We start from the raw sequence: 22,914 nt of genomic DNA on the forward strand, positions 1-22,914 counted from the left end.
CACACACACACAGTCACACACACACAGTCACACACACATAATCACAGAAAGACACACACAGTAATTTACACACAGTTGAACGCACACACAATCACAGAAAGGCACCCAGACACGCACACAGAGACACACACAGACACACATGCGCACACACACACACATACTACAGTGACAGACACACAAACATACCGGTCCCAGAACACACACATGAACAGTCCCGGAAACCCACGCAGAGACACACACACACAGTTATAGACAGGGGAACAAACACACACATAACACCCTGCTAATCTTCTCTATTTGTCTTAGATTTGGGTTCCTCGTAGTCATGGATGGGTGGTGCAGCTTGCCTTCCTAGAACACCCATGTCTGTCTGCCCAAACTCCTACATCACAGGAGGGAACCCTGGAAAACATAACAAGGCACCAAAAACGTCAACTCAAAACAAGCCCTTATCATCCACCAAAACGCATCCTCTTATCCGCAGGTTGCACCCTCCCACCTACACAGAGAGGGTGGGCCCGCGCTCCCTCGCTCTCACTGCTATCTGGGAGACATTGTGGTGGGCTTTTCCACTGCGCTGTCTCCCTCGCGGAGGGTCCACAACACGCTCAGGAAGTCAAGCCCACTCACCCAAGGGCGTGGCTGGTCCCACGGGGGTGTGTGTGTGGGCGTGTGTGTGTCCACATGTGTGTGTGTACATGTTTGTACATGTGTTCATCTGTGTCTGTATGATGGTGTGTCAGTGACGTGACTTTGTCCATCTGGCATAACAAAATGCAAACAGGCTATTAGAGGTTTCGAATAGGACACGATCACAAACGTATCGATCACGAATAACTGCGTATCTACATCCGAAATCGTCTGGTGACTAAAAATGATTTGGCTTCATGAATGATCTGTCACCCTCGACAGCCTGCATGTCTCAGCCAAACTCCCAAGTGATGTGTTGGGAGTTTGGGTCAGACTAAACCACTGGTTTGGGTGGTCCATCCAGGATGTCTCGCCCTTGTTGGCTGACTGACTGAAGTCTCGTCTGGGCCAACGTTGAGCAATGCCTGGGATGGTAAACACTTTGTGAGTGTGTGTGTCTGTGTGAGTGAGTGTGTGTGTCTGTGTGAGTGAGTGTGTGTGTCTGTGTGAGTGAGTGTGTGTGTCTGTGTGAGTGAGTGTGTGTGTCTGCCCGCCATGTGTCTGTGTATACTAGGTGTGTCAAGCAGCTTATATTGCTGAGTGTAACTGTACTTGTTAGGTGTGTCTTTTTGCGAGTATGTGTGTGTGAATTCAAGAGAGAGAGAGAGAGAGAGAGAGAGAGAGAGAGAGAGAGAGAGAGAGAGAGAGAGAGAGAGAGAGAGAGAGAGAGAGAGAGAGAGAGAGAGAGAGAGAAAGTGTTTTTGTTTATTTGTAGTTGTGAAGCTGACTTACAATTATAATCATCAGCTGAACACACACTCTTAGTAAAGTGAGGATGTGACCCCATCCCTGCTCCCTTATGACAGCCTCAGTGTCTCACCCAGACGACAAGAAGCTCGCTCTGCTCTCCTCCCCCACCAGCAGCTTGTACAAGACAGTTCCAGCTGGGCTCAGGAAACAGCAGTGAAATCATCTCCTTGTAACCAGCTGTTGTGCTGACACACGTATAGTGTTCATCCAGATGGTCCCTACACCCAGCGTGGTGTTCTTGGGGTGTGTGTGATCACGTCACCATCTGCATTTATCTCCCAGGTGGGCATACACACAAACACACACACATTCACATACAAACATACAGACACTCAAACGCACAGACCGACAGACACACACACACGTAAACATTTACACACACTCTCTCTCTCTCGCTCTCTCTCTCTCTCACTCTCTCTCTCTCTCTCTCTCTCTCACACACACACACACACACACTCACTCAAACATAGAGACAGTCATACACATACACACACACACACGCACACACAAACACAACTTCTGATCCGACATCATTCGTTTACTGCATCCACAACAAAGACACTTGAAAGAGGAAAACAGTTCTGAAGTCCTGCCCAACCCTAACCCAGAAACATCCACACATCAGGCTCACTTAGCTGTTTGTTCCCACTTACCAATGTGGTTTCTGCCTTAGAGTGGAAGCCAGTCTTGTCACGAAGGGCTGACACATTCAGAGTTTTCTATAACTGGAGTTCGATGAGATGCTCCTCTGTAAAGGTGTATCGCCATCATGTGGCAGGTTTGGGTACAACTTGACCAGCTACCTCAGAACTCAGAAGAGTGGATACAACAGGCCTGAACCCTGGCCTGTTTTACCTGAGGTGCCCTATAAAAAGGGTAGATAGGGAAGCATAGCTTGAGAGAAAGATCATTCTTTTGTCCTGAAGACATCGTCCAAAGTTCTTACGATGATCACATGTTTTCGTGTTTCATAATTGGAATGAGTCCATGTAGGGAGGGAGTTTATGTGGTTTAAAGAGAATGAAGAGAATGGAATGTTTCAATGATGCAACATTCTCTGGGGAGTATGAAATGCCGGCTCAAAAACATGATGTCATGTACAGTCCTGGTTCTGTCACAGCCACATGACCTCTCCGACACCAGGGGGCGCTCTCAGGCCACATGGGTTCAGTTGAGGTTTGACTGTGGCCAAAAGAGAAGGTTTGTGATGGGTTTTATGGAACATGTTTGCACAGTAGAGAGCTAAACATGCAGCTCACAATCTCTGTGTCCTTCTTTGGTGGACATGTTTCCCTTTGAAAGCAAGAATTAAAGTCAATAAAGAAAACTCAATTTCACAATGGTTAACATTCAATTTATGACATTTTATTGATATCTGTGTAGCACTCATAAGGTCCAGAAACTCAATCATTCCACAATAAATATTAGAGATAAAGAGAGAGAAAGAAATACATTTCTGTTCCAAGACTTTCTTCCAAGACTGATTTTCAAGTATGAGTTGTTTAAGTACAAGTCATTGAAGTGATGTGAGTTCAAATCTAAATCTGCTACCAGTAAGAATATAACATGCTTACTCTGTTTAAACAGAACTACATTGTCTATCTTCATGCGTTATGCATAAAGAACAGAACAGAAAGTAGAAAGGGGTGCCTCTTTGTTGTGTTTTGAAACAGATTTTTTTGCAGAAAATCTCATTCAGATCACATGTACAGAGTTTCAAATAAAAACTTGAAATGATCTTCTATCAAACCATCCCATGATAAGCAACGGAAAAGAACACAGATTCATTCTCCCTGGTTGCCATGGGAACAAGCAAACAACACCCCAAGCTAACATTAGACAGCCCCCGTGTACACTGTTAATGTATTTGGAAACCAAAGAGGCTCCATGAAGACTAGCGTCTTCTATTTCAGGATCTCTTCCCCCCCGTGTTGGGCAGATTGGAGGGGTGTGTAGCAGTCTGGTGGTGTGGGGTTGGGGCTGGCGGTCATCCCTGTGGGGACGTAGTACATACTCTCCAGATAGCTCTGGTCCAGCGACGAGTGGCTCTGAGGCTCAGGCTTGGATCCCTGGCCGGAGGGGCTCCCATAGCCCACCCCTGCCCCATTGTGGTGCATCGTCCCTTGGGCCGGGGCCTCTGGGTGCCGGGGTGGCTGGGGCTGAGCCTGGGGGTGAGGTGGAGGAGGGGGCACTGCATAGGGCAGGTACTGGGGGGCAGGGGCATACATGTTGGGGTTGTGGAGGGAGGAGTAGGGGGCTGCAGAGGGGGGATAGATGCCAGAATGGGACATAGCCTGCTGAGGGATGAGGACCTCTACGTACTGACCGGTCTCTGGGTCAAACAGCATCTTCCTTAGGGGCTGAACCGGTACTTCGATGTAGAAGTACTTGCCCGTCTCTGGATCCATGAGTACCCTGCGAGGGGTCTGACCGTAGCCCAGACCCCCGCCACTGTCTGGGTACAAGCTGGAGCCGTCCCCCCCGTACTCAGAGCCATACGAGGGCCCCAGGCTCTGGGGGCCACACAAGTACTGGGGGCCGGCATCCATAGGGGGTAGGTTGGGGGAGTGGCTGTGGCTGTGGTCGATGTAAGGCCCCCCGCCTCCCCCCTGCTGCTGCTGCTGCTGGGGTGAGCGATGGACAGGCGGGCGTCTCGGATCCATGTGCTGGGGGGGCTGGAGGGGGCGGTCGCCTGGGCAGGGATGCAGCATGGAGGGGTGGGGCGGGCAGGCGGGGCCAGGGGGTTGATGGATGGGCTGGTACATGGCCGGGGCATGGGTGGATTTGGGCGAGCTGGGCTGGTAGGTCAGAGCCTGGGGTTCAGGTCGGCACTGCTGGTGGGGGAGGTGGCGAAGAGGGGGCTGGGCCATGGGGTAAGTCAGGCTCTGGCCTGGAGAGTGGGAGGGGGCTGGAGGGGTGAGGCTGTGGGGGCTGTGGTGGTGGTGAGGGGAGGTGAGGCTTGGGTGGGAGGGGCATCCGGAGGTGCAGAAGCAGGGAGGGGGCCGGGAGGTGGGGTGGTAGCGGCTCAGCTTCCTGGAGGTCAGGTCTGGCAGGAGCAGGGGGCTGAAGCTTTCTCTCTCGTCGTAGCTGGGGGGGTCGTCGGAGGCGTAGAAGCAGAGGTCATCGGTTCTGTAGGTGCGCTCGTTGGACAGGGAGCGGTGGAAAGGCTGGTGTGAGTACCCGGGGGCCTGAGAGGTCGAGACCATGGCAGCTTGTTTCGTGTTGTGGAAGGTCCCTGGCACGGCTTGTTCCCTGGGGTATGTGGTTTTGGGATACTGCGGGTGGCTTCTTAGATCCACAACAGCTGGTTGGCTGGGCTGGCTGGTCAGGGATGAGGCAGGGGCTTGGGCAGCTGAAGGGGGTTGAGCTGGGACGGGGTTGAGGGTTGGCGGTCTTTGTGCAATGCCTGAGATCTGAGTTGACGTCCCTGGCTGCCTGGTAGCATCAGTGGACACCTCCGTTTCTGCCGACGCTGATCTGTTGGAGAAACTAGACATGGTTGTTGATGTTTTACTCGGTGGTGGTTTGTAGCTGGAGACGGCCGAGACGGCTAACTTCCTGGTGTAGTTGGCTGGCGCATTGTCATTGGAGGGCTGTCTGCGGGGTGTGGCCAGGGTAGAGGCCTGTTTCTGCGTGTTGTCGATCACCGTCCGCTCGTCCTCGTTCTGCTGGGCCATGATCCACTCCGAGGTCTTCTGGCTCTCATTGGACAAGGAGCGCCCATCAGCTGGCTTGAATCTGTAGCTTGGCTTTGGCGCCACCGTTGGTTTCTGGGAGTTGTTGGCTATGGACCGGACTTCGATGGTTTGAGGTCTGTTGCTTGGTGACGTGTTGACAGCCGTCTCCTGCTTGTGCGTGTCTTTCGACATCGACCTGACCTCGATGGCCTGCGGTCTGAACCGCCGCGTGGCCGGGGACTTTGGACAGACGGGGGGCCCTTGTTTCTTCACTGCCTCCACCTCCGTCTGCTTGAGGGGGGAGGGTGTTTGCTGCTGCGTGTTTCGCTGCGGAGGAGGTGGCGTGCCTTGCCGTGTGTCCCTCCCTGTAGCCTTGCCGCCGAACCTCTCCTCCTCGCGCTGCTTTTCCGGGGTCGATCGGACCTCCTCGTCTGTGGGGGGCCCCGTGGGGCCGGACCTTGGGCCGGGCAGAGAGGAAGAGGCTGGGGCGCTCACAGTGGAGGAGGAGGAGGACAGGGTTCTCTCTCTCTGGCCGTGAGACGGCCCCGCAGGTCTGTCCGCGGGGCCAGAGGTTTGGAGGGGGATCTCCAGGCGGTTGACGTGCTTCCGAGGGACCCCTCCTCTGACTCCTCCTCCAGCCTCAGTCGGCCCCTCACTGACCACAGCGCCAATGTCCGCCTGGTAGCCCTTTTCCCTCACTAGCATTGAGACCGAGTGGCTACTGCTGCTGCCGGGGGCAGCGTTGGAGATGGGACCCGGAGAGGGTGAGGTGGGTAGGGTTGGGGTGGAGACTGCAGCCTGGGTTGGGGTCAAGGCTGGGGGCTGGGACGTGGTCGAGCCTGGGCTTTGGGCCTGGGCTGGTTTGACCTTGCTGGTTCCGTCGTGTAGCACCATGGTGGCAGAGGACACCTCTCTGTCCTTGCTGAGGGCTCTGGGGATGCTTCCCAGCATGGGCGGTTTGGAATCTCTTCTCATCACCTCCCGCTTCTCGTCTGAGGCACTGCATGTTGTTGTCTCTGTGCCTACCGAGTCTCCAGAGGCAGCGATCTGGCAGGACTCGGCGACGTCCTCTGTTGTGTGACTCCTAGGTGTTACGTCAGGGGAATTCCCTGGCTCTTTAGGTCTCGGGGGGGACAGCTGTGGGGGAGAGGACAGCGCTTCGTCCGTGAGTTTACCTCCTCCGGCTGACTTGCCGGAGGTCGTCATGTCCTTGTTCTCTCGCCAGCTGACTGCCTTGCATTCTATCTGCATGAGCTGAGGGCGAGGCAGGGGCTTGGCCCTTCTCTGGGTGGTCGGAGTGACGGGCTGGAGCTTTCGCTCCACCCTCGCCTCCTCTCTCGTTTCCTCGTGCCTCTCCTCTCGCCTCGGCTCTGTCTCCTCCCCTCTCTCCTCCTCCCTCCTCTCCTCCCCTCTATCCTCCTCCCTCCTCTCCTCCCCTCTCTCCTCCTCCCTCCTCTTCTCCCCTCTCTCCTCCTCCCTCCTCTTCTCCCCTCTCTCCCCCTCCGTCCTCTCCTGCCTCCTCTCCTCCCCTCTCTCCTCCTCCCTCCTCTTCTCCCCTCTCTCCCCCTCCCTCCTCTCCTGCCTCCTCTCCTCCCTCTCATGCGTAGGCAACGTGGCACTGGTGGGCTTGAACGACAGGTTGTATGTGTTCTTCACCATCCTCCTCACGTCTCTCACTCTGTGCATGGGAGCCCTGGCTCTCCCGTCCCCGTTCGCCTCCGCCTCCTCCGCCCTCCCCTCGCCTCTCGGCCCGAACCGCTCCTCCTCAGACTCCGTCTTCCCCGGGTTGCCAGGGGGAGACGACTCGCGGCGGGGGTCAGGTTTGGCGTCCAGATCCGGCATGAGGGAAACGTTTATGGAGGATTTCTTCTTCTCTGCGGCAGACCTGGGCTTCAGGGTTATCTCCGGTGTCCTGGACATGTACGTGCTCTTCATGCTGGGAGGTGCGTAGGTCCCTGAGTCAACGCTCCGGCACTCCTTCTCTCTGTTTGTCATTCCCTCCTGCGTGCCGCCGGCTCCGGTGTTCCTGGCAGCGACATTCTCTGCTGAGTCACCGCCCTCTTTCTCCTCTGTTTTATTTTCATCACCCGTTTGTCTGTCTTCCATCCTGGGGCGGTCTTTGCCTCTGGCGGGGCGGTTTTCATTTAACGGTACCAGCGGCTCTGATCTGATCTTTGGACTTTCAGGGTTCGGTTTCCTGTTCTGAGAATCAGCCGCCTCATTGGATGACGGCCTAATGGTGGAGTTGCTGATAGTAGCAATATGGGGGCTTATTCTAACACTGGGCTTCATTCCAAAGCCTTTCTGTTGACTAGTGTCACTGTTTGGACTTGCTCCTCTGTTGACAGACATGTCTTCAGGAGAAAGGCTGTGCTCTGAGTGAAAACTGGAACTGAAGCGATGGGTCTCGGGTTTAGAGGACTCTTCAACTGGTGACACCACACTCTCGAAGGGCAGAGTCTTGTCCTCAGGTGGGCATGAGTCTTCTCCCTCTTGTTGGTTGCTTTGTTTACCAACACTCTGCATCTTTTTAGACAGCACACTTTTGATTAGGCAGGTGGCCATCTTGGTTTTGGTGCAGGTCTCATCCAGAGACACAGACTTCTGAAGTTTAGACTTCCTGACTCGCCTGTCGGCGGGCTCTGGGCTGGGCTCAGGGTGATAGGAGTCCTCCAGGGCTGCGGGGGTGCTGTGCTGTCTCACCAGCGTCTCCTTGGAGCGTCTCTGGAGAGTGGGACTGTCCATCATCCCCGTGACCCCTGGACTGTCGCTCTCACTGCCCTCCCCCTGCCTCCTCTCCTCCGTGTTCCTCCTCTTCAGCTGAATCTGTCTCTTGGGCACTCCCCTCCGTCCCCTCCTCACCTCTTCCCGCTCCACGGCCACGTCCACACACTCGAAGCTGCCCATCTCATAGCGCTTGGCCGGGTCCAGGCCGTCGGGGTAGTAGGACAGATGGGGCGGCTGGCGGGGGAAGTCTTCGTTCTCCAGCCGCGGAGCAGATCCCCTGAGGTCGGCGTACGCCAGCCAGGCAGCGTTGGCCGCGGCCGGGCTGTCCTGAGTGGAGGGCCGGGAGACATTGGTGGACGAGCGGTGGCTGGAGTTGTACATGTCCAAATAGTCCCCCTCGGGGCTGGACAAGCTGCGGAAGGCCACATCCGTGAACCACTTCACCTCATTGTCAGCCTCATCCAGCTCACTGCCCATGCTGGGGTTGTTGGAGCTGGGGCAGGGGCCTTCGGCGATCGCGCGGCCGGGAGCCGAGCTCCCTTTCTGGGGCGCTGCGGGCTGGAATCTCCGGGTGGGCCCGCCTCCCCTGGTGTTTGCCTGGGAACTGTGGGCTCTGAGTAGACTGTGTTGTTGCTGTCTGCTGGCGAGGAGGCTCTCTGTATGGCTGCGCGCTGCTGGCATTCCCTGACGAGTCGATCTGCTTGTGGGAGTTGCGCTGTGGCTCGCAGGCCCTTTTCTATTCCTGGCACTGAATGACAGCTCAACCTGTTCCCCTCTGTAACTGGCCTCCCCTGGCCTCCCCTCCCCCTTTCCCAGAGCCTGCTCCTCCCTCTGCCTCTCCTCCTGCCTCACCCTCTCTCTCTGGTTATCCCCCTCCCTCATTCTCACCCGCTCTCTCTCCCTCTCCAATTTGTCCCAATGAAGCTGGCTGTGGCCGCGGTCGCTGCTTCGGTCACCGGGGGAAACATTTGGGCTCCCCCTGGATGTGACAGGCTTCAAGGCAGGCTTCCTGTGACCCCGTGGAGGTGACTGGGTGACCTGGGGCCGAGGGGGGCTGTGGGCCCTGTTCTGCCACAGTCTTTGGGGCTTGTCTGGAGGGATGATATGCACGGGGGTGAACCTGGTCAGAGGAGGAGAGGGGGTACTCCTTCTGTTCCTGTTCTGAGCCATGACGCTGGGTCTCTCTCTGATGTCAGCCCTGGGTTTGGGGGGTGTCTGTCGAGCTGGCGGGATAAATTGGGGGGAGTGCTGGTTGTGAGGGTCAAGGGGCGGGGAGATGGAGGAGTGTGGGGACTTCAGGTCCTCCAGCCTGGGGGCCGGGGAGGTTGGCGTGCCCCTGAGACCAGGGGAGATGGTGGGGCTTGGATGTCTGAGGATGGCTAAAGGCTTCTGGACATCAGGAGACCAAGAAGACTGGCCTTGATTCCTCTGTACCGACGGAAGACTAAGCTCCTTGTCTTCTTCCAAGGGAAATGCTTCCATGTGGTTGTATGGATGTTGAATTCCCTCAGGTGTTAATTCTTGGAAGTTGCTATGTTCTGGTGACCGTCCTATAGCCCTTGTCGCGATTGACAAAGGCGAGGCTCTAAGTTCAGGTGTGTGGATGGGACTCCGTGCAGCAGGGGAGACAGCTGTCGTGTCTGGCTCAGGTGAGGACACTTCAGGGATCTCTGCTACTGAGTAGACCCTGTACTGTGTTTCTGACACCTCAGGTGAGAAAGAAACCTTTGTTGACTGGATTGGAGAGCAGGGGGATTCGTCCCTGGGTTGAGGGGAATTCACTTTAGGCGAGGATTCTTTATCTCTAGGTTGTGGTGAGGGAGTTTGGTATCTCGCTTCAGATGAGGGGGAGGGATATGCCGGCTCAGATATTTGGTATCTTGTTTCAAGTGTTGGCTCACGTACAAGAGTTTGATATCTTGTTTCAGGTGTTGACTCTGAGCCAGGAGTTGGATATCTTGTTTCGGGGGAGGGGGTTGGGTACCTGTGTCCAGGTGACGTTTCGGTTTCTCTTCCCTGGGGCGTCAGGACACTGCAGAGGACTCCTGTGATCTGGGGAGAGTCCCGTGGGTCAGGTGACGGGGCTGTGCCTATGGAGTCAGCTGAAAGACGTCTACTCACAATGGGAGGTGTGGTGCTCCGAGAGCCAGGGGACAGGTGTGGTCCTGCCCCAGCAGACAGATGTGTCCCCCTGGGCTCAGGTGAAGGTGTGTCCTGGTGCTCAGGTGGGAGGATGGAGTAGGAGAGGCCTGTAATCTGAGGAGAGGAGGCCAAGCTACGTGGGTTTGGGGAGGAGGAGAGAAGATGGGGTTCTAGAGAGTTGAAAGAAGGATTCCCAGGAACTCCAGGGGAGGGGTCCCTTCTCCTGACCTCAGGGGAAGATGCCGTGACTCTGATTTCAGGTGAGGGGGCTGTGTTTCTGCACTCTACAGGAGAGCTGTTAAACCTGGGTCCAGGTGACAGGGCTCTAGTGTATGTTATTTCCGGTGAAGAGGCACACGGGATTTCAGGGGACGTGGGGCTGTCACACCTAACTTCCGGTGAGGGCGTCCTTCCCCAGGCTTCTGAGGGGGAGGGTGTGGGGAGCAGGTCAGGGGAAGAGCCTGCTCCTCTGTACACACACGGTTGTTCTCCCAGGTCAGGTGTGGTGGCTGGAAAGGTGACTGATGGGGGAGGGGTGTACCCCGGGCCTGGCGTGGAGATGGAGCTCCAAGGACAGTTGGACAGTCTTGAGTCCGGGTTGCCAGGCGTTGGGGTGATGGAAGGGGATATATGAGGGATGAGCTCGGGTGTGGAGACAGAGTCCTCTATGTCGGGGGTGGAGCCTCTGCTCAGGAGGTCAGGGAGGGAGACCCTCCCTCTCCGCTCGGGGAAGGGGGAGGAGCTGGCCTGGGCGTCAGGTGAGTGGGCTCCGCCCCTCGACTGCGGCGACGCCGACGTTTCTCTGGACCGAGAGGAGGTGTCTGTGCAGCTGAACACTGGGGAGGGAGTGGGCGTGATGTCAGTAGACGTGGATGGAAACCAGGGCTCAGACGAGGAGGATGTAGATGTCGGCTGAGGGGAGGAGGCTTGGACTCCTGGTGAGGACAAAGGGGATGGGTTCCTCCGGTACGAGAGAGGTTCGGGAGAGGGAGTCAGCCTGGACAGGCGAGGGGAGGGGCTGGGGTCAACGCCCCCGTCTCTGGGGGTGAGGCTCCTGGGTCTGGGCGACAGGCGAGTGTCTCGTGGAAGAGGGGACGAGACCGGACCTCTGGAGCTGGGCGAGGACGACACTCCAGAGCAGGCTGATCCTCTTCCGTCAGACGTAGGGGTGCTGGAGGTAGTGTACCGTGGGGAGGGGGTCCTATCTACACTGGTACACCTCTCCAGCTCACTATCACCCGTCCTCAGTCCCGGTGGTAGAAGGTGAATGCTTTTTGGCTCTGGAGTTTGTCTGCAGTCCTGAATCTGCAATGGAGCCTCTGAACAGAGCTGGCCTGATGGGCTTGTAGCTGAGACTCCAGAAGGTTGTAACTGTCTGTGTCCAGGTTTCTCGAGAGAGGCCGGGGAGCCAGGCTTCTCGAAGGAACCCTCTGAGACTTCCACGTCGCTAAGCTGCTCCGAGCTCGACGCCGTGTGGTAGGACCCCGACGAGTCGTTGGCCTCATCCACCGGGGATGGGACGGGTCTCCTGGTTGCCTCCCGTTGGGGAGGAGGGGCGGCGGATCCCGAGGCGGGGCTGCTGGAGAGCGAGGCGGCCTCGCAGTCGTCGCTGAAGATGTCGCAGAGGCAGGTGGTCTCGGAGATGGCGCTGCGGTGGCTGGGGATGTTGGTGATGTCGAAGATCTCCACGTGGTTGGGCGTCCCGTCGCGGTTGCGCAAGGAGAAGGTGCGCGGCGCGTTGCGCAGGAAGGAGTAGCTGTCCCCCTGGAGGGTCCAGCTGTCCATCGCTGGGTACGGAGCTCCAGAGAGTCCGAGCTGCCGGTCCAGTCTCCTCTGCCTCGGCTCCTGGGGCCCGGGGCTGGGCTGTCTGCCTGCACTGAGAGGAGCACACGGTCACCTGGCTTGTGTTCTCACGTGTCTACTCGTAGCATACACTCTTTCATAACAATGTCGAGTTTGTGTTCCTCGTGTCATTGTGTCACATGTGTAACTGAATTGATAACAGGTTCGGTTCGCGTCCACAGTCACTCATGCATTTAAACTCGTCATTCACCTCCTCAAGTATCAAGTCCTTTCATCCTAGTGCCCCAAAGAATACCTGACAGTCTAATTAGAGCCTGGTGCCATGTCTGTGGCTGAAACAGCCATGCTTACTTCATACTGTATTTCAAACATATGCAGGATGTGCATCTTTTCAAATGAATAAAGATGAATAAACCAAACTGTTCCAAAGTGCTTCTGTCATCTAAATGAGTTAGTCATACACCAAGTACATAATCGGCGTACTCTGAGTAACATGAAGCATTTGCATTCAAAGTCATCGAGTTCAATGCACATCCTCATCAGTGCAAACATTTGATCGTTGAAGCCTGGCCTCCTTACATCTGCCATACAGTATTAGTTTCAAACTCTCATTCTGTACCACACACCATGCTGCCTTGCCTGGTGGAGCATGCTCCCTGGTAAGTGAGAGATCATAGAAAGCTCAAAGGATGTCTACTGTACCTTTGGCTGAAGATGGGACTTTCCCCGAGGATTGAGTTCTATGTAGCAGTAACTCTCCCTCATCCAGTCCACTGCTTCACAGGTCCCCGACACAGTCCAGCCAGGCTGGAGCTGGACATGCTGTAGCCTGGTCCGACTCACTGGGTACTGTGCATTACCACAGGACAGGAAGACTGTGCTCTGCCACTGCAACCCTGCCCCAGACAACTTCAAAGTCTCATTGACACCACATTATAAAAAGAGACATTGATAGTAAGAGCCAGGGAGAAAAGCACTCTGTCTCTCTCTCTGTCTCTGTCTCTCTCTCTCTCTCTCTCTCTCTCTCTCTCTCTCTCTCTCTCTCTCTCTCTCTCTCTCTCTCTCTCTCTCTCTCTCTCTCTCTCCCTCTCTCCTTTTCTCCCTCTCTCTCTCCTCTCTCTCTCTCCTTCTCAGCCCCTCCCGGGCTTCTGAAGCCCGACCTGGTTATGCTGTTTTTTTTCTCTCCAGTCTGAGGTTGGTCTTGGCAGCGTCTCCCTGGTGTGAGCTATGCTGGGGTGGGGGTTATAGTTAGCAGCAGGTGGTGATCCAGCCAGGATGGATGCATGCCTCTGGAATCTGACACTCCAGGCCAGCTCAGTCACAGGGCCCCCCTATATATAGAGCCACACTTTCGGTGGGGATGGCTTGATTTAGCTGCCTGGACCAGCCACCAGAGTGTGGGGAGAGACACGGGAAGCAGAGAGGCAAACACTGTGTGTGAGTGTGTGTGTATGAGAGAGAGAGAGAGAGAGAGAGAGAGAGAGAGAGAGAGAGAGAGAGAGAGAGAGAGAGAGAGAGAGAGAGAGAGAGAGAGAGAGAGAGAGAGAGAGAGAGAGAGAGAGAGAGAGAGAGAGAGAGAGAGAGAAAAGATGGGGGATGGTGGAGTCTGAATGTCAGGATAGGGGATCTCAGGTCAGGTCTAGAGGTTATAAGTTGTAGACCACCCAAATGCCACAAGTCACATGCAGGTCCCTTGAACACATGCAGGCCTCCAGTAGGAGCTACAGTAAGATCACTTGATAACGCTTCAGAGTGTTAACATGTTACAAGCCGCTGGTTGCTGCTTAAATAGGGTGAGCTCACTGTGATAAAGCATTATTCCTGTATTGTTCCTTACACTACATCAGACGTTTGCATCCCACTAAAAGTTCAATCCTGCAATAAAATCTAATCAAAATCAAATAAAAATGTATTTGTATAGCCCTTTTTACACGCAAGCATGTCACAGAGGGATTCACATACGCCCATAGAACTGCCCCTCAACCAACCTAAACCCTCAAGGAAGACAAGGAAAAACTCCCAGAAAAACTCACTGCAGGAGAAAAAATGGAAGAAACCTTGGGAGAAGCAATTCAGTGAGGGATCCCCTCCTCCAGAGACGGTTGGTGAGAACACAGGCTTAACATAGTCATACAGCAGGGAAGTGTCAATGGGTTTTGAAACATCAAAATCCATTGTTCAACTTGGTAGATGTAGGAAGGGACCGGGAAACTCGCTGTTGCCCGTCAGACTAGTTTCCGGTTGGCGACCAGGTCCAGCATTGGCAAACCGACGACCAGGCAGGTGCTGACAGCTCAAACCCCTTACACACCACAGGGAATGTGTGGAGGGGGGACAGAGAAAAGAGAGCAGGGATTAGAGAATGCCAGGAGTAGCTAACAGTTACAGTCATATTTAGAATGAGATCCCCACCGGTCAAGTGTGGACTAGTGCAGCAATTTAGCAGAGCAAAAAAAGGGTATTTGATGCAGCCCTAGACATTAAGACAGCGCCAGCCCCCCTCGGTTGGAACATGAAATCTGTTCCAGGGGAAAGAACTCTAAAATAAGTTATATTTATAGAATAAGGGTGAGAATGCCCCGTCCCCCGTTGTCACCAACTAGTAACGAAAACTATAACAATAACAATATACAGTAACAGGTTTACTTTATTTGCAATGCTGCACAGTGCTTCCCTTTTACAGTCACTTGAATAAAAGTGTCTGTTAAATAAATGCATCTAAAACTTAAATGTTACCTTTTGGAATGGATACAGTATATCGTGTTATCCTATAAATGGTCATGTGACTGGACTTGTCTGATGGTTTATGATTATTCTATGGGTGATGTAACTTCAGTAACTTGGCTTGTGGGTGACTGGGTTTCAACCTGCCCAGTGTGCATTGCAGCTCCAACAACAGAAATGGTGACTGTGTTGGTGGGAGTCCTGGCATGAACAGACAGTGTTGAAATGAACCTGATCTCCCCAACCTAATTAAGCAGGAGATTACCACTCATTTACAGCCATCAGCTGATCCAGGGGGATGGAAACTCCTTGAGCACAGGTCCCATTGACAGTTAGATACGGAAGTGACTGAGGGTGTGTTATGGCAACATGTCGGAGATGTGGAGGAACCTACATACATGGACCAGGGCACAAGGTCACCTCTAAACACAGATCCATAAGCACCACTCTTTCGGTCTCAACCACCACGGGAGCTAACTGTATAGAACCAGGGTCAATGTCATTCTACACCTGGGCCTGGCTCTTCATCTGGGACTGGCTACTCAGCCTTGATGTACTCGGTACTGCCTCTATACACCAACCTCCATGGAGAGGGCTAGATCATTCTACAGTACACTGGCCAACATTATTTTATGACACGTTATACATATCCAAAGATATCACTGGGCAGACACAAAGTTAACGTTTTAGAGAACGCACAATTCTAGAGAGCGGTAAGCCACTACTAGGCTCTAGGCATTAGAATGAGTATGAATTGTGTGAAAGTCTATGTATTTTGGTATGCTCAGTCAATGCTGTGATCCTCTATCTAATTCTCTGCTTCACTCTCTATTTTGGGCTCTGCTTGCCTGCCTACCTGCCTGCCTGCCTGTCTACCTACCTACCCACCCGCCTGCCTGCCTCTCCACCAATTTGCCAGACTTCTTGTCTGCCTATCTGTCCATATTTCTGTCTCTCCTCCCACCAGACTCCCAGGCCTCCCAGCCTCAGCAGGCCAGAGTAAGCCTCAAGGGGAAAGAATGACAGGAGTCTCAGCTATGGGGGTTTTATGTCCAGATCACGCCGGGATTACACTCACTGTAGCCCCCTTGTCTGTGACACTAGAAACACCCGCTCAGTCAGCAATACAATACTCCCACTGCACCTGCCAACCATGCAGATCCACTAGGCTGGGCACCAGTCTGTTCCTGTGCTGACCAGGACGCCCTGGGATCACAGATGAATCACAGATGAAAATAGCCCTTTCAGCTTTTTTTTGTTTGGTGTATTGTCATGAAAGTGTCATATTTACTTTGTTGTTCAGAGACCAGTGCGACCTAAATAATTGAATGTTATTTCCTGTTGTTCATTCACTATGACCTGTTTATGTGCAGTGGTCCTATCTTTGGGACAAGATCCTCAAGTGGAGTCCAGTCCAGTCTTATGATAGGACAGCCTATTTAGGAGCTAGCCATATTCATGACAAATGGGAATATAAACATGCAAGATCACATTTCGTTTCTGTCTTTTTTGAACTGCCCCAGTTTATTAACTTGTCCTTTTTAGGATGTCAGTGGGAATCTGTGGCCTAACAACAATTGAATAGAACAATTGAACAGTTGAATCATATTTTAATGAATTGATTATCTTGTGATCTCAACCAAGCGTCTAGATAGTGCATTCCTACAAAGAATATGCAAAAAAGCCTGCTTTGCATTCATTCTAGTAGGTTTTATCATATATTTTGTCTCACTTATTGTTCACCTTCCAACATGAAAGAGCTAATGTTACATTCGGGAATCCCCTTGTCTAAATTGACGCCTGGTGCTGTTTATGTCACTTACGCCAGCCATCCTGGAATTCAGACACATGCAGCGCCACCTGCCGTTCACTTCTCCTAGCGGCATTTGAAACAAAATAATTAACACTGATAGAAAATTCTTTGAATTAGTAATTATTGCAAAGTTTTTAATTAGGGTGAAAACTTTTACTGTGAAAAATGTGTTGACTCGAGATCTTGAGACAGGAAGCGCATATCGTGAGGGCCACTGGTGGAGAATCGGTGTCACGACAGGCAAGCCAGTATTTATTTTGATGTTTTGTCTAATAATTTACATTTAATATATTACGTTCATGCATTTCAAAACATTTTTTTAAATTTACAATATGTATTTTAATGTTTTTGCTTCCATTCTTGCACTGTAATATGGTGGTTAAATAAATTTGTTGCTAGGTCAGACATGATTATTAGCTGTCCATCGCAGGCTAACGTTAGCTTGTTTTATTAGCCATCGTTAGTAGCTACTAGTAGCGTAGCTAGTGTTTGTTTACGTTATGCGACAACTTGTTTTGAGGCAGAGGAATTGAATTGCACTTGTGACAAGTCAACGTTTAACCTTCGCTACCTATATACCAGATATATTATTTCAGCCAGCTATCGCTTGTCCTATTTCATACGGTTTATATATATGTAGCTAGCTAGCTCAGCAAGTTAGCTAGTACAGTACAAGCTGGGAAGGTACTAGCTTGCACTGCTGGGTTGTTTTCTTTTGACGCGTTTAGCCCCTACTGTAACGTAACGTTAGCTTTACGCTAGGCTTGGCAGCTGTAGGTTTGCAGATCGGGCAAGCCGTTGTAGCCATATCATTATGTCAGACGCGAACAGTCTACAAGTGAGTTTGTCTTGACGTAATTCAACTGTTATATTGATCTACCTAGTGTTGAAATTATGCTAATAAGATTTCGTTGTAGCTAGCTAGCCATATTGACCGCTACAGTAGCTTACTATCTAGCTCGGCATTGATTGACAAGGCCCCAGCTGGGTATCACTAACTTGTGACGATTTTCTGGAACCCGCCTAATGTATTTTATATAATTTTGGGTCGCTAACTAGCATTGTGTATATAGATATTTTTTTAAGGATCGTTATTTATTTTACATTGAACGGCGTAGCTATCACATACTACGTGTCATGTATGTAGTGCTAGCTAGTTAAAGCTATGTGTGATTAGCTTGCTAGCACTAATGTTATCGACATCTTTGTTAGCTACAAAGTAACACAGTTAAAAGTTGGTTCCCACTTGTTGATCAACTTTATACCAGCCAGCTAACCAACCCACATTGTAAATTTACATCAGATTAAAGTCTTAACCTGCAAGCTAACTAGGCTCTTTGAACATCAACCCTGTTATTCAATATTGCCGTTGTCATAGCTTAATAGTTTATCCCTTGCTCATGTCGTGTCATTACCAATGGGGCAATGCCAAATGCTCTCACGGTCAGTGTCACTCAAGTGTAATTGGAGCTTAGCTACTTTGTTCATCAGTGGGACATTACATCTCATTTAAAGCAATCAAATATCCCAAATCAACCACTCATGTCATGAAGAATCACCACAAATCCCTCAAACGTGTTCTCTGTTCAGTGTGTCCTTTCTCTAAGCCTCTCTGTCCCTGTGCTGTTGCTCTGCCGTAGGCGGCCGTTTCTGTGTATGAGAGTGCCAGTCTCGCCGTAGCTATGGAGCAGTGTGCGTGTGTGGAGCGGGAGCTGGAGAAGGTGCTCCATCGCTTCGTCATGTATGGTCACCAGTCTGAGGAGAGGCTGGACGAGCTCCTGCGCACTGTGTGCGAGCTACGGGGACAGCTGGTCACGTTCGGTAAAGCGCACACACACACACACATACGGAGGAATGCATTACATGTACATTCAAGCAGTGTGTGTTTATCTGTACTTTTGCCCCGCTTTCCATGAGTTGACTGTATACAATACGCAGGAGCTCTAGAATTCTGCTCCACTAGTGAGTGCACAAGTAAAAATAGCCTGATATGTAATAAAGGGTCTATTTTAGACAGCCAAAACCCCATTAGAACTGTAATATAACTTGGCTCTGGTTGTGTAACCAGTGCTGTTTCAAAAGTGTTGATGCATTGGCATGATTCATCAGCTTTATATAACCATGCCCATGTTGGCATGTAACCTGCCTGTTTCGCCTACAGGAGTACAAGATACAGATTTTTCAGTCCTGTCTCAAACGATGGCTCAGTGTTGTAAGAACATTAAAGAAACTGTACAGATGCTGGCCTCACGACACAAGGACATCCATGGCAGTGTGTCTAAAGTGGGCAAAGCCATAGACAGGGTAAGCGTCTAACACACACACACACACACAGTGCACACAGCCTATCACCACCACGTCTAGAATGACAGTCCAGACAGATGAATCATCGTTGTGCCCGTTTGTAGAATTTCGACGCAGAGGTGAGTGCCGTGGTGGCGGAGACGGTGTGGGACTCGTCAGAGAGACAGAAGTACCTGAGCGAGACCATCGTAGAGCACCTCTACAGACAAGGCATGCTCAGCGTGGCAGAGGACCTCTGCCAGGTAAACATCCCACACCACAGACACCTCCCGTCCCACGGCACCTTTCATGTTATCGATGCCAAACCGGGGGTTGGGAGTCGCTGCTTCCAAGTGTGTTGAAGCAGCCTGTGGCGGCGCTGTGTGTTTTTTGTTGTCGCGCCCTGCAGGAGTCTGGCGTGGTCATCGACATGAGCATGAAGCAGCCCTTTCTGGAGCTCAACCGCATCCTGGAGGGGCTGAGGATGCAGGACCTCCGACCAGCGCTGGAGTACGTGGAGTAGCCCTCTCGTATCTCTGCCTCTCTCTCCATCTTTCTTTCCGCGTTCCTCTCGCGCTCTCTTGCACGTTGCCTCTCTCGCCGCCTCGCCTTCACTTTCTTTCTCTCTCGTCTGTGTGTGTGTCTGTGTGTGTGTGTCCTGCCAGGTGGGCGGTGACGAACAGGCAGCGTCTGCTCGACCTGAACAGCACGCTGGAGTTCAAGCTGCACCGCCTCTACTTCATCAGCCTGCTCAACGGGGGCATCGGCAACCAGCTGGAGGCCCTGCAGTACGCCCGCCACTTCCAGCCCTTCGCCTCGCAGCACCAGAGAGGTAGAGCAGCGCCAGGCAGCCAGGGGGCTGGGGTTAGGGGGGTAGCGTTGTAAGTCAATGTTGGGTACAATGTTAGAGTGGACATAAGCACAGGGGGACTCACCCTAGACCTGGTGCTGAAGAGAAGTTTCCCCATTTGCTTTAATGATATATAACTTGAACCAGACGAATAGTTCCCTTCTTTGTCTCCTCTTCATTATTGTGTGTTGTGTTTGTTTGTGTGTGTGTGTGTGGTGCCCCCAGATATCCAGATCCTAATGGGCAGCCTGGTGTACCTGCGTCACGGCATCGAGAACTCCCCCTACCGCACGCTGCTGGAGACCAACCAGTGGGCCGAGATCTGCAACATCTTCACCAGGGACGCCTGTGCTCTGCTGGGCCTCTCTGTAGAGTCCCCCCTCAGTGTCAGGTTAGTCACACGCACACTGAAAATCACACCTCAGTGTAAGCCGAGTCCCACAAACACACACACACACGCAACCCCCCCCCCCCCCCCCCCCCCTTCAGTGTGAAGCTAGACCGACACCGTACCGTAGGGGATGTTTGTGGTTGATGTGATCCCAGCCTGTCTTCCTCCCCAGCTTTGCGTCGGGCTGTATGGCGCTGCCCGTGCTGATGAACATCAAGCAGGTCATAGAGCAGAGGCAGTGCAGTGGGGTCTGGACACACAAGGATGAGCTGCCTGTAAGCCCTCCAAACCCCCCCCCCCCCCCCCCCCCCCCCCCCCCATTCTGTCTCTCTCTTTTTCCTTTTCTGCCTCCCCCTCCCCCATCCCTGTGCTCTCTCATCCATGTTCTTCTCTCTCTCGCCCTCTTCTTTCTTTTTGTCTCTCTTCTACTGGTGAGGCTTTCTCTCAGTTCTCTCGTACTTCTCCTACTGCCATCCCTTTCTCTCGCTCGCTGCTGGTCAGGGTCCTGCAGGCTACTCATGCTCGCTGTGTGGGGGGTGTGTTTGTCTAGATCGAGATCGACCTGGGGAAGAAGTGCTGGTACCACTCTGTGTTCGCCTGCCCCATCCTCCGGCAGCAGACCTCCGAGAGCAACCCGCCTATGAAGCTCATCTGTGGGCATGTCATCTCCAGAGACGCCCTCAACAAACTCACCAACTCCGGAAAGTAAGTTGCGGAACAGCTCTTTGAGTGAAGCTAATGCTGGGCGTCTTTGGTTGGACATTCCCCAAAGTGCTGGACAAGAAATGGTTCATGCGTAACTGATCGAGCTACGATAAACACATTTGAACATCTTCCTCTTGTCTCTCTCCAGGCTCAAATGCCCCTACTGCCCCATGGAACAGAACCCATCAGATGCCAAGCAGATCTTCTTTTGATACCGTTTCCCTTACCGCGCTCCAGAGAATGGCTGAACCTCCTCCCCGTTCCCCTCCCTTCCTCCGTACCCCCCCGGCTCCCTGCAGTCGGCCCAAGACGCGCCCGGAAGCCATCAGCCGCCCCTTCTGTATAGAGACCTGTGTGGATGATCCCAGTCTGGGCAGCACAGAGACAAGGGGGTCAGTCAGTATCAAAGAACGCCACAAGGAACACGACTCCGAAAAAGGATCACTCATTGACACTCATTTTTGCAACTGCCTGCAAACTGCTTACCGCCCCCCCCCGCCCTCCAAGACATGTACTGCTTTACCATTTTCATTAGTTTTATTGAGTTATGGATGACTGCTAGTTTCTTTCCTCTCCTCCCCCATCGGTAGGTTTTTGGACAGAGAATGGGCTGAACGATTATGTATGGGTGACTGGGTTTAATAGCGGCTTGTTTCAGGATAGTATTTAAACTTCTATTATACAGAGACAGTTCAGAGAGACCTTTTTGAGAAAGTATATTCACATATAAATTGTATCGATGGCTTATTTGCTGGTGGAGGTTAATCGTAGTAGCAGTCTGTTGTGAATGAAAGACGTGGTTGAGATGACATGTGATGCCTCCCTCAGATGTAATAAAGGCCTTGACTGATTGTACGTCCCTGTGGGTGAAATTCATCAGTGCGTGTGCTAGGCGGATCCTCCGTTTCATTTGAGGTCAAGGGTGAAAAGACTGCTCGTGCTCCACGAAGGCCCCTCATTATGGAAGCCATGTTTATTGTTCTATGTATGTATAACAAAAAAAATGTATAACAAAAAAGGAAAAATATACTACTGTGAAATGTGCATTGTTTCAATTTTCCATCACTCATGTAAGATAGTAAAACCATACTTAGTGGCAAACGCAGCACCGATACTACATGGTTGTGAAGTTGTCTGAGGACTGAGCTGGATGTTGGGTAGGGTGTCCTCAGCCCATGAGCTCTTTATCTCCTGGTTCCCTGCGCTGATTTGGCCGACTGCTAGAGTGAAAAATAGCGAGCTCTCAAGCTAACGCTAGCCTAAAGTGACTCCTCCGCTGGCTGTACCACACCCAGATGTATAGTTCCTGATATCTCGTTGTCGTGGTCCTAGCCATTAAATAGTTATGTCACCTCATGTCTGTGAGGCTTTGTTGTTGAGCGAGCTCAGCGCCAGCCTAGCAACCATGACATCACTCTGGTCTCACAACACTCACTAGCGGATTATTTACATTTTTTATGTTTGTGTCAGCTCACATGAATCAAGTTTGGGTTTACATTTAATTCATGGGTTTGGTTGACTCCTGGATTGCTTACTCTAAATACTCAAAAGATTGGAAGATGACATTTGATTTGTATGGCCTTTCCAGCTCCTGATAATCTTTTCTTGTGGTAGGAGATCTTGGAGGAGGTTTAATTTCCAGCTTTTGTTTTTTTGTTTTGCAAGTTTTATTGTAAATATCTAACCCTGGACATGTTTCAAATACTTGCATCATCAAAATAAAATAAAACTTTATACTCCTGGTTTGTATTTGATTTGTGAGTCAAGTTAGAGAACCTTTGTAAAGAGCACCAATGAAAGGAAGTTTCTTTAGAATGAACATGTTTGTCAACAAATTTCACATTGCTCACCTGTCATTCACCCGTTGTCACATAGTAGTTATTCCTTGCATGGCCACCAGATGGGGCTACCCCCATACAATCATACCACACTGGGCTTTTCGGTTCTCAACACTTATCAGGAACACATCATATCAGACAACAATTCTATAAACAAAAGCTATGGTGTGCCACTCGAGAAGCATGAGACTGATTTCAAAAACGGCTTTGCCCTCCTACGGCGTAACAGTAAGTAGAAATCTTGTACCATCCCCATCCCACACCAGTAGAACCCTTGCCCTCGTCTCCTCACCTATGAGAGCAGGGGAGTTATATTAAGCTCTGCTTTATGTAATATGACAGAGGGAGCCTAGTGAGTCAGTCCTGCTGCTCAGCCTGCCTCCTGGTGTACCCTCTGAAGTCGACATCAGGACTGGAAACTATTCAGATCAGAAGCTAAACAACCTGCAACAGGAAGCGGAGGCATACACACAGAGACATGTCAATCACAAGCTTCACTTCCGTCGCTAAGTCCCAACGGG

At 51.9% G+C, this 22,914-nt stretch overlaps 2 protein-coding genes across 2 annotated transcripts; one reads left to right on the forward strand and one right to left on the reverse strand.

The window, feature by feature from the left end:
• Window positions 1-2,783: 2,783 nt before the first annotated feature.
• si:ch73-43g23.1 (serine/arginine repetitive matrix protein 2) lies at window positions 2,784-12,630 on the reverse strand. The gene is given in 4 exon segments (XM_067248000.1): window positions 2,784-3,392; window positions 3,394-6,648; window positions 6,730-11,862; window positions 12,492-12,630. Coding segments are annotated over 3 exon segments (8,340 nt in total). The 5' UTR covers window positions 11,772-11,862; window positions 12,492-12,630; the 3' UTR covers window positions 2,784-3,349.
• Window positions 12,631-16,776: 4,146 nt separating this feature from the next.
• On the forward strand, window positions 16,777-22,296 carry rmnd5b (required for meiotic nuclear division 5 homolog B). The gene is made up of 10 exons (XM_067248297.1): window positions 16,777-17,164; window positions 17,967-18,147; window positions 18,488-18,630; window positions 18,735-18,872; window positions 19,019-19,119; window positions 19,275-19,441; window positions 19,685-19,850; window positions 20,023-20,125; window positions 20,401-20,555; window positions 20,704-22,296. The coding sequence occupies exons 1-10, from the start codon at window positions 17,141-17,143 to the stop codon at window positions 20,765-20,767; spliced, it is 1,242 nt and encodes a 413-aa protein (XP_067104398.1). The 5' UTR covers window positions 16,777-17,140; the 3' UTR covers window positions 20,768-22,296.
• Window positions 22,297-22,914: the final 618 nt, after the last annotated feature.

This window comes from Osmerus mordax, chromosome 12, assembly GCF_038355195.1.
Source record: "Osmerus mordax isolate fOsmMor3 chromosome 12, fOsmMor3.pri, whole genome shotgun sequence".
Classification (NCBI taxonomy): domain Eukaryota; kingdom Metazoa; phylum Chordata; class Actinopteri; order Osmeriformes; family Osmeridae; genus Osmerus; species Osmerus mordax.